This window comes from Typha angustifolia, chromosome 15 (assembly GCF_048772165.1).
Source record: "Typha angustifolia cultivar Huaian chromosome 15, ASM4877216v1, whole genome shotgun sequence".
Lineage (NCBI taxonomy): Eukaryota > Viridiplantae > Streptophyta > Magnoliopsida > Poales > Typhaceae > Typha > Typha angustifolia.
In genome coordinates, this window is record NC_133253.1 from 18,257,597 (window position 1) to 18,268,857 (window position 11,261).

General features: G+C 36.9%; 1 protein-coding gene across 2 annotated transcripts; it reads left to right on the forward strand.

The window, feature by feature from the left end:
• The first annotated feature begins 87 nt into the window (after positions 1-87).
• LOC140779840 (uncharacterized) lies at positions 88-10,573 on the forward strand. 2 transcript variants are annotated; one of them, XM_073125129.1, is made up of 23 exons: positions 88-234; positions 416-512; positions 614-1,375; positions 2,560-2,750; positions 2,857-2,931; positions 3,041-3,175; positions 3,599-3,717; positions 3,901-4,203; positions 4,271-4,358; positions 4,483-4,588; positions 4,671-4,784; positions 5,557-5,720; positions 6,106-6,226; positions 6,753-6,977; positions 7,056-7,246; positions 7,719-7,886; positions 7,965-8,070; positions 8,363-8,503; positions 8,615-8,779; positions 8,858-9,058; positions 9,510-9,704; positions 9,782-9,853; positions 9,960-10,573. In XM_073125129.1, exons 2-23 carry the CDS (start codon positions 465-467, stop codon positions 10,110-10,112), a joined length of 3,843 nt encoding a protein of 1,280 aa, XP_072981230.1. In that variant the 5' UTR covers positions 88-234; positions 416-464; the 3' UTR covers positions 10,113-10,573. The 2 variants fall into 2 exon arrangements, with proteins under 2 accessions (XP_072981230.1, XP_072981231.1); XM_073125130.1 differs by having other exon boundaries at positions 8,366-8,503.
• Positions 10,574-11,261: the final 688 nt, after the last annotated feature.

Here is an 11,261-nt window from a genome sequence, read left to right on the forward strand (position 1 = left end):
ACGGCGTCAAAGAATTGCTTTCTCTTTTCAGTTTAAAAAGGGAAAGTGATCGGTAGTAAATATTTCCTTTTTTTTCCCTCATTTATTATTTACACTCTCTCTCGTTCTTCTCTTCTTCCAAAAATTTTCGAACTCTATTTAAACGAAAGTGAGGAGTAGCGCGAATTCTTGGCGACATTTCGTGGGTTTCTTTGTTTGTTCAGCTGCAAGATTCGATCCCTGGGCTTCCACCAAGTAAGCTTTTTTATTTATTTATTTTCCTAATATTTATGTTTGGGTTTTAAGTAGTTCTTGGTGCTGCCGGAGAGCATTTTGAATTTTGTGGTTTTCTTTGTTTCAAGTGTTGTCTTATCCTATACATTGGAACTGATTACTGTTTTGCGGCTAACCCTCGCCTTGTTTTTAAATTTGAAAGCTTGATCGGAAAAGAGTTATTGATTGAAAGACACGCGGGGTTGATCACCATGTTCACCGAAGGCTTGGATCCCCACGCCCTTCGGTGGATCCGGGAGGTGAGCACATCTGATTCATTCTCTTTTAAGGATATTTTTCACTCAATTCTTGAAATTTGTACCCTTAAGTGCGTTTATATTGATCTCGAGGCAATGCATAGGGACAAGACTCAGTTTTAGGCCAGCAGAATCGGATTGATCCCCTTCGCACCATGCGAAACTGCGGTCGTGGGCTCGGCATCCCCTCTCCGGAGAAGTTCCGGAGCGGGCACCTACCGAGAGGCGCAATACCCATGTCCCACGCCATCCCTACAGAGGATTACAGTGAATCTGGCTCTGACATGGATGAGTCCTCTGATACGGAGGTGGAAATCTATGGAGGGAGATACTCTCTTGACTCCTCCCCGCAGGATTATGTCTCTGGGCATAGAATTCCTGATGGGGCCTTGAAAGTTGGCATTAATAATCGGTACATGGCTCCTAATTCTGGGCAGAATTATTACTCAAGTGATGGCTATTCGGATTTGAGCACGTCAAGGGATACTGCTAGGCCACAGCTGCAGCAGCAGAGGAAGCCTGTTCAGGTAAACAGCTATATGGAGGAGGAAGAGGAGGAGGAGCTATCGGATTCTGGTGGGAGCTTGGAGTTCTCCACACAGACGGTGAGGAGTAACAATGGTGTCAGTAGGGGGTGCTACTCCCATAGTGTTCCTTGCCATGGTGATATGAATGACAAAGCTGAGAAAGTCGGTGTGGCTTCACAAAGGAGCTATCTGTCGGAGAATTACACCTATAGTGATCCTCTCAGAGAAGAAGCCAATGTTGCTGCTGGCAAGGTTGGGGTGACATCGCAAAGAAACCAGTTTAAGAGTTACTCTTGTCATGTTCCACTTCAAGATGATGTGAAAAATGCTCCTGAGATGGTTTGTCCCAATGGCTTTGATCACTTTAACTGTCATTTATTTAGTGTAACAAATAAGTGTTAGATGTTTGAAACCTATTTGCATTATGCAGTTTAAGTAAGGCAGACACTTATCCCAATAGATGCTACTGGATGATAAGCACTGTATATCTTTATAAGGTTTATCAATATAGAGAACCAATGAACAAGATTTGCATAGCATAACATTGGTGCTGGAGTCTAATCTACGAAGTTGACTTGCCTTTTTTTGGAAGACTATTGTTAGAAACTTAGACTAGGATTTACAGAACAGGTGTCAAAAGCGAACACATGTATAATGTATTAGAATTCTATTGGAGTTTGATAGTTTTTTAGTAAATTACATCAGATGTCCGTATTATTTGCTCACAACTTGATGCCGAAGTTCCTGGTGCATTCCTTTTTATTTCAGTAATTATGATCTGTTACCATGACAAAATTTAAGTTATAGATTTCATTTACATTTTTCTTATGATCTTCTTTTATGTAGATCATATAAATGAAGCAAATTACTCTCTTGTACTGAGAAGCTTCAATCGAGTTAGCTGCATAGCAATGTTTCCTGTCTTTATGAAACTTATTCTTTTATTCTATCTGGAAACAGCATGCTGCAGTTGATATAACTTAGAGCATTTCATGATGTACTCTTCACTACAAGCACAACTTTTTCACTTTATGTCCATTGACGGTTGACCACAACTAATTATTCCATCATCATCTCAATACGCCTGATTTTTGGATGCCATACTTCAAGGATCTCAAGAAAAAAATTTATGTATCATTTTGTAGGTAACCTTTTTATCATAGGAATCCACCTTTCCTTAATCTAGTAAAGTTATGATGATTGCTGCATGTCCCATGGCTTCCTTCCTGACCTTCAAATTTTTGATTAATGAGCTAATAGACATTAGTATTCTTGATTAAGTTTTTCTTCTCTTTCTTGTCTAACCAAAAGGTACAATGTCTTCATTGTTGAAGATGGGTTTGTTCTCTTCTGTGGCATGTAATCCACTTTATTAATCTATCCATGACTAGTTCATGAAAATGTGATGAGCTATCATGAAAAAAACCTAAAACTGATTTGCAATGAATATTGAACATTTCTAGTCTCTCACATCGGAATTGTTAACAAATCATTCAGCTGATACTTGTCTAGAGTCATTGCAGGATGTTCTTTCTGATGTTCCGAGCGCGCCGCCAATTCATGGCAGTAATCAGGAAATTAGCCGAGGTGCTGATCAAATGACAGCTACCAGATCTCCAAGTACTCCCATAATTTGTTCAAATGATTCAACCAAAAAAAGAGAGGGAAATTCTCATATCACTAATGGAGCAAATATGCCTGACCAGAATGCCAGGTCTTTTAACTATAACACTAATGGCTGTGAAATTCTGATTTGTGAGAGCACAACATAATTGTGTTGTGTTCTGGTCTGAATTTGAATAATTCGTTTTGCCTCATAGGAGCACATCAAGTGGTGCCCAAGTTGCTGTCTCCTCTAGTTCAGTACCAGCTCGAGTACCAAATTTTCATGCAAGGTACATGGATAAAAAATTCACCTCAATTTTTTTATCATATCTAGAGAGTCTTCTATCCTTGTATCTGTTGATTTTTAATGAGTTTTTGTTGTCTTGAAAACTTGTTTAGTGTACAAGGACCTTGGCATTGTGTGATTGCATACGATGCATGTGTTCGACTATGTCTTCATTCATGGGCTCGAGGCTGCATGGAAGCTCCCATATTTTTGGATAATGAATGTGCACTGTTGCGAAGTGCATTTGGGTAAGTTTTATCTGTGATTTAAAAAATCACTTCTGTAAATTTGGCGAGACGTGTTACTTTTAAATTTTAAGAGGAACCTAGAAGCAACTGTAAACAATATATAGCTACTTAGTCCAGTGGACATGGGCCAAATCAAAATTGCTAATATAGTTTCTTCTGTAATGTTGCTCTACTATACCACTTAACATATTGCTGATGAAAAGATTCTAGTTTTGGTGCAATTACTGTACCATTCAGTATCATGTCCTCCCAACATTCAGTATCATGTCTGCCTCTGTTGGGTACATCCTGGAGATCATGTGTATTATTGCTATTTTGCCAAGTGTCTATTTGTCTGTTTTTTGCTTGCACAGAAGTTATATTTTTTCTAGCAGGCTAATAGCAGATAAACTTAGCCCATCCTTTTCATGTATCATGGCGTAGCTTGCAGCACATCTTGCTACAACCTGAGGAGGAGCTGCTGGCCAAGCGCTCATCAAAACTTGTTAATGAAGGAGCAGCACCAAAGCCTAAGAAAACAATTGGCAAGCTGAAAGTCCAAGGTGTGCTTTTTGCTGCAATATATTTCCTGAAGCTCTTGCTACTAGTGCCTTGCTGCATTTGGAGTTCTCATGTGAACAGCTTTCCAATGAAATGAACATTGAAAAAAAATGTTATAGTATTAATGTCGATGATGTACATGTAAATATATTTCACTCTAACCAAATGTTCTGCTTCTTGTACAGTTCGCAAAATTAGAATGTCTCCAGATATGCCTTCAGGATGCAGTTTTTCATCACTGAGGCCACCTAGAGTAAAGTTAGATGCATTTCGTTATCGTGCTTCCAATTTAAAGTCAACTCTCTCATCAGGGTGGCAGTCGCTTCGGAGAGTTCATGTTATACCCCAACTCCCTAGTAATGGTTCCTTTTCAAAGAACAGCTTAGCATATATGCATGCTAGTGCTCAGTACATTAAACAGGTGTCTGGGCTCCTCAAAATTGGGGTTACTACTTTGCGCAGCAGTTCATCCTATGAAGTTGTACAAGGTTAGTCTTTGACTTGGTACATGTTTAGCATTATAGGCCTTGTCTGATGAAGTACTGGTTATCTCAGAAACATATTCTTGTCAATTGAGGCTGAAAAGTTCTGCTGAAGATGATTGGGTTCCAATGCAACCAGGATCTGGTGAAAAACATGTATTGTACGTATTTAAATTTCTCCTTTAAAAATATTTTCTCCTAATACAGATGTATAGTATTAAGCAGTGTATCAATTTACGTTTATGACCAAGGTTCATGTGAGAAAAATTTCTGTGCATCTCACAGCTTCCCTGATAGCTTAGGAGATGATTTAGTAATTGAAGTCTATGATTCCAAAGGAAAGTCTTGTGGCCGAGTTGTAGGTCAAGTGGCTTGCATTGCAGAGGATCCAGTAAGCACTTCCGACTCCATATACGTGGCACCAATTGGAGGCTTTAGATGTTGAGTTTTAATATTAACCTTCTTTCTTCTAGGCTGAAAAAATTCGTTGGTGGTCCATATACCATGAACCAATGCATGAACTTGTAGGGCGGATGCAATTATATGTAAATTACACAACTAGTCCAGAGGAGAACAATGGTTTGAAGGTAAGGGAACTGATGTTATCCTGAAGTTGTTGAATTTTATTTCATCTAGTTCCTAAGTTCTTCTACTTGTAGTGAATAGTAACCTTTCCTTTCCTCAAATGTTCACGTTCAGATTCTTATGCATGTTAAATGTACATTCTCTTTTGATTTTTCTTATGAAGTATCAAATACAAGTGCATTTTCATCTGCTTTTAGTAATGTAAAGTCATTTTTGCCTCTTCCAGATGCTATGCCATCATTCATTATTGTCAATTTTATTCTTAGTAACGCAGCATATTTTCAGTCCATCCAATGTCCAAATGGAGAACTCTTACAAATTCATATAAGCGATGCAATTTACAAGCTCTTAAAGTGATGCAACTTTATTGTACTTATATTTTTTCTTCCTCTGCTGTATTTTAGGCTTCAGTGATTTCTATTCAACTATTAATTGCACAGTATTTTAAACTGTTTATTAACTCTCATTCCTGTCCAGATCAATTTTTCCTTGGTTTGAAGTGAATTTCTCTGTATATATAGTTTTGCCATAAAGTATTGCAAAATTATTTTATATAGTTTTATCTTATTCCATTCTATATCGAATTTAAGGCCACCACTTTCTGTTCAACCCGTAATTGCACATTATTCCGGTATACTGATCCATTCTTGCTCCGCCCTTTTGATTTATTATCATCTTCAGTCATCAATTGCTACAGATTATAATTGTTATTTTAAATATCCTTAATTCCTTATATAGTTGATAATGCCATTTGTTTTAATGTTTTGTTTTCAGTGTGGGTCAGTTGCAGAAACTGTAGCTTATGATATAGTTCTTGAAGTTGCAATGAAGGCCCAACATTTTCAAGAAAGGAGCTTGGTGTTGCATGGGTCATGGAAATGGTTATTGACAGAATTTGCATCCTATTATGGGGTTTCAGATGCATACACCAAATTAAGGTATCGACTGTCAAGCAAATGTACTTGCATCAAAAGATATCTGGTGTTATCAGATATTTGCTTGCATCTTGACCAACATACTTCCCGATTAATACATCAAGCTTAGGTGGCTTCCTAAACAGTTCTCATTTAACATTGACCCTTCGTAGTTGGCTGAACTATTGGCCCACATGAACACATGGAAATGAGTTGCAATGAACCTGGAGAACATGGTTTGCAGTGGGACCTTATTCCTATTAGTTTTACTTTTAAACCTAGGGAACAAGGGAGCAACTTAGGAATGATTCCAAATAGGTTAATCTTTCGAACTGCTGTTGGTCACTTTATGAATAAGCTATACATTTTTGAAGGATCTGTGACAAACAAGTTTCCTGATGTTTCACAGGTATCTTTCTTATGTTATGGATGTGGCTACACCTACTGCAGACTGCCTCATGCTGGTTCATGATCTGCTATCAACAGTAGTTATGAAGAGCCGTAATAAGAATATGTTGAGTCATCAGGAGGTTGTTATTTATTTTATTGGAAGAATTCTTTATATAGTTCTTATTTTCTGCATGCTGCACAAAACAAATCTGAAGTGAGGAAGTTATTTGTAATTCATAGACTCGTTTTGGTGGATCCACTGGGTGACAAATATCAACAGAAGTTCCATGAAGTTCTTATGTGCTGCAAATGTTCTTTAATGGTGCAACACCTTATGATTTTTAATAATAACGCGCTTGAGATGCTTGTTAACTACTCTGCAGCACATTCTGTACCAATTGTTTATTTATCGGAATCTCCTGTCTTTAACTCCTGACAAGCTCTTGGTAAACTGCATAAACAAATAAGTAGTTTTTTTTCTTCTTTTGTGGTCTGTCGTTTTAGCCCATGCCTTATGTCTTACCAGTTCATTTAGTGGATGAAAATGATGTCTCAATTTTTTCCGCTGCTCATTATGTCTGTCATCCTTTTCCTGTTTTGATTTTGTTCTGCATGATTTCTATCAAAGATTCTCTATAGTAACACTAATATGTGCTCCTATATTAGAACCGCATTCTTGGTGAAATTGAGGAGCAAATCGAGGAAATTCTGGCCATGGTTTTTGAGAATTACAAGTCACTAGATGAGTCTCTACCATCAGGAATGGTGGAAGTATTCAGGCCTGCCAGTGGATCTCCAGCTCCAGCATTGGTTCCTGCTGTGAAGCTATACACTCTTCTTCATGATATACTCTCTCCAGAGGCGCAACTGAAGTTGTGTAGTTATTTCCAGGTTCATTCACTCATTTCATGGCAAAGCTTACTAAAACTTGATTATTTAGAAGTGTCAATGAATTCCGTGTATTTGCAGGCTGCTGCTAAGAAAAGGTCGAGAAGACACATGCTTGACAGTGATGAGTACGTTACCAGCACTACTGAAGCTGGTTTGATGGATGTTGTTACTATCTCTACTGCTTACCAGAAGATGAAATCTCTATGCTTCAATATCAGAAATGAAATTTTTACTGACATCGAAGTCCATAACCAGCATGTGCTTCCCAGGTAGATTTATTTCTTCATGTGGCTTCCTTCAGCATGCACTCTCCAAGAACACATACTGGTGCCAATTGAGCCAATTGGACATGCAAAGTCATGACCTTTTGTGTTTTAACAACTTAATTGTTTCATTTGTCTGAGGGAGGAGCTAGGAGGGGGATGAAATAAATATTACATCAATAAACAATGTCTTCATATTATTGAATGCAGAGAATTGTAGATAGTTAGTGTGCATAGGAAAACAAGTGTTTTCATGCACTTCTGACTGAACTTTCCGCAAAAGAGAAAAAATAAGGAAACAAAATCACAAATGGTTCTATGAATTCAATGTTTTATCATGATATAGATGCTTTTACATCATTTTTTTTAAAATGAAAATAAAATTCTATATTGTTTATTCTTGCATTGGAATTCTATTGCAGTGTTTCGCTTTGCACTAAATGTCTTCTACTAAATCTCTTTTGTACACATATTGCAGTTTCATAGATCTTCCAAATTTGGCTGCATCCATTTACAATGTAGAGCTTTGCAATAGATTGCGCGCATTCCTTGTTGCATGCCCTCCAACTGGTCCTTCATCACATGTGGCAGATCTTGTGATTGCAACTGCTGACTTCCAAAAGGATCTTGCTAGCTGGAAAATTAGGTAAACTGTAATCCTATCATTCATCCTCATTATCATAAATCTGTATCCTTCTCTTGATATATTTGATAATATCCTCAGTCCTGTCAAAGGTGGTGTTGATGCAAAGGAGTTGTTCCACTTGTATATTATATTATGGATTCAAGATAAGCGCCTAGCATTACTAGAGTCTTGCAAATTAGATAAGGTAATTACTGTATCTTTTGCTTCTTTAACAGTTAGTTTTGGTCTTCAAATTGTTATGTTGTACTATTCAAGTAGATATCGGAAAGATAAGCACTGATGATAGAATAAATGAGTTGAGTTTCTTCTTTTTGTTTGTATTTTTGACATGATATTTCTTTTTCTATGTTTGTGTGTGTGCTTGTGCTCTAGTGCACTAGAATTGTCTTAGAAGTTGTATTGTTGTGAGAACTTTTCACTGAAGATGGTACAAAGAGATTTGGTCGACTATTATTTCCATTTTATTCTTTAATTAGCAGGTAAAATGGTCAGGGGTTCATACACAGCATTTGACTACACCATTTGTTGATGATATGTATGAACGACTGAAAGATACCCTTAATGAATATGAGGTCATCATCTGCCGTTGGCCAGAGTACACTTTTGTTCTTGAGAATGTACGCTCAAATGCTATCCTATGCTCTTTGAGCTTTATAGTTGTCATTTCTTCCTTCTTTAGAAATGGAATTTGACTTGGTCATTTTGTTCTTGTTCCTTCAAATTAAAAGGCTATTGCAGATGTTGAGAAAGCAGTGGTTGATGCTTTAGAGAAGCAGTATGCAGATGTTTTGACTCCATTGAAGGACAGTATGACTCCTAAGAAATTTGGCCTCAAATATGTTCAGAAGCTTGCCAAACGTGGCTCAATATGTCCTTATAGTGTGCCTAATGAGGTGAGCCCATACATCTTCGATACCTTGAATATCTTTTTCCATTGCAGGGTGTAAAATATGACATTTTCGTGCTTTCAGCTGGGTATTCTCTTGAATACCATGAAAAGATTGCTTGACATCTTGCGACCTAAGATAGAAATGCAGTTGAAATCTTGGGGTTCTTGCATACCTGATGGTGGAAATGCAGTTGCTGGAGAGCGCCTTAGTGAAATAACTGTAACTTTGAGAGCCAAGTTCAGAAATTACATGCAAGCTGTTGTGGAAAAACTCGCAGAGAATGTGAGTATAATTGAAATTTGGTAATAAGTTATTGACCATGTAGTTGGAAATGAATTTTGGAAACATAGGAAACATCATTAATGGTTGAAGTACAAAATCTTGTATCTTCAGTAGACATGCAGATTAATGAGATGTGGAAGTCAAATTTTGCCCCCAGCAGATGTTAGACAATATATTCTATCACTAAGATGGATGTGCATAGATGATTAGTAAGACCTGGCACAATGTCAGTCAAATTGAACTATATATATCCACATGTATTTTTGGTGCAATACTTAATTATCAGGTTGTCATGTAGGGAGGGTTATGTTACAATATGTTGATTTTGTATCTGACTCGGCCAAATATTTAACTCTTTTTTGGTTTAACCTTCTTTACAAAGAACTAATAATTCTTTGGAAGGTAACATCATGCCATATCTAATAAAATTCTTTTTGTTATGAATATTAAGACCCGAACACAAAGCACAACAAAGCTCAAGAAGATCATTCAGGATTCGAAGGATGTCTTGATTGACTCTGACATTCGTAGCAGAATGCAGCCATTGAGGGATCTCCTTATTGAGACAATCAATCATCTTCACACAGTCTTTGAGGTTGATGTGTTTGTAGCAGTATGTCGAGGATTTTGGGACCGGATGGGACAGGTATTGGCACTGATGCATTGCATTACATTTGTCTTATGGTCTTTAGCTCTATATAGTTTTAATACCTCTACTCGCAGGATGTCCTTAGTTTCTTGGAGAACAAAAGGGAGAACAAGGCATGGTATAGAGGTGCACGGGTTACTTTGGCTGTAAGTGCACTGGTTATGATAGAAATTGTGCAGCTGTACTAGAAATCCAGCACAAGATTTTATGCCTGCAAATTCTGATGGTTTATTGGTGACTTGGAGGATGCAGGTTCTGGACGACACGTTTATATCACAGATGCAACAGCTTCTTGGTAATCTGCTGCAACTGAAGGATCAGGAGGCTCCAAGATCAATTATGGAAGTACGCTCGATTCTTTGCAAGGATGCACCATTGCGGCAGGACTCGAGTTTCTATTACTAAGTGATTTCCGATGGACTGTGTGTGCTATGAAAAAATTGCATCCAGAGGCCTGAACTAGCTGCTAAGATAAAGATGTCTTTAGTTGGATTTCCTCTATCCGCGGAGAAATACAACGAATTGAAGCTGTCCTAAGCTGGTGAGCATTGGGTCATGTAAGTAAAGGCATTTCAAGAAGCTATGGAGAAGGCCAACTAGACCGCCATGAGCTTCTTCACAGGTCAATCAATTAATCATCAGTTTACTTATTATAAGCTGGGTTTATTTTTCTTTTACTGGTACAGTATAAGCAGGTCTGTTAATATGTGAGATGAGTTCCTTTTTCTCCTTTTATTTGTATGATATTTGCAGACGTAAGTAACTGAGCCAATAGATTGTCTATCCTATTTATGTTGTAACTGACTCTGGGACGGAAGTGCTTCACAGATCGTTCTCATAACATAAATATAGAAGGTATTGTTTCAGTCTTATGCCTCTCATTTATTTTAGAGATAATTATTTTCTTATTTTAAAATATAACTAGAGTAACAGCTAAATATCATAATAGCTTTATTCTAAAATATAAATATTATTTATTAATATTATATACTATAAACTAACCTAATTATTGATTTGTATTTAATACACAATTTACTTTATATCTAATCAACGAGTATTCGTGGTAATTTTATAAATATTTATTTATTATATTAAATATAATTATTATATTTTTATTTTAGAATAAAAGTGATCATAAAAGTAATTATTTTCTAAAGTAAAATTTTTATTTTGAGAATAATAAAAATGAATATCTATTCTAGAATTTTTTGACTTTGCTAACAGTGACTAGAAGGATGGGATTTGGTCTTACTTGGAACCTAGTCCTGATTGGATTACATATGAGGCTCCAAAAGTTCAGAGGATAGATTTGATAAACATATAGATAATAGTTCATCTGCTTCATCAAAATAATGAACAAGACGGTTGTCAGATTTTTACGCATCACCTGGAGCATAACCGAGATGATTGTCATTTTTTCTTCAACATTTATAGATTTGTAGATCTTCAACTAAGAATCCAATCCAACTCTGCTCTTCGGAGTTTGGGCTCAGAAGCAATACATAAAATCAATTTGCTGTCACAACTAGTCATCAATTTTGACGCCATTGAATT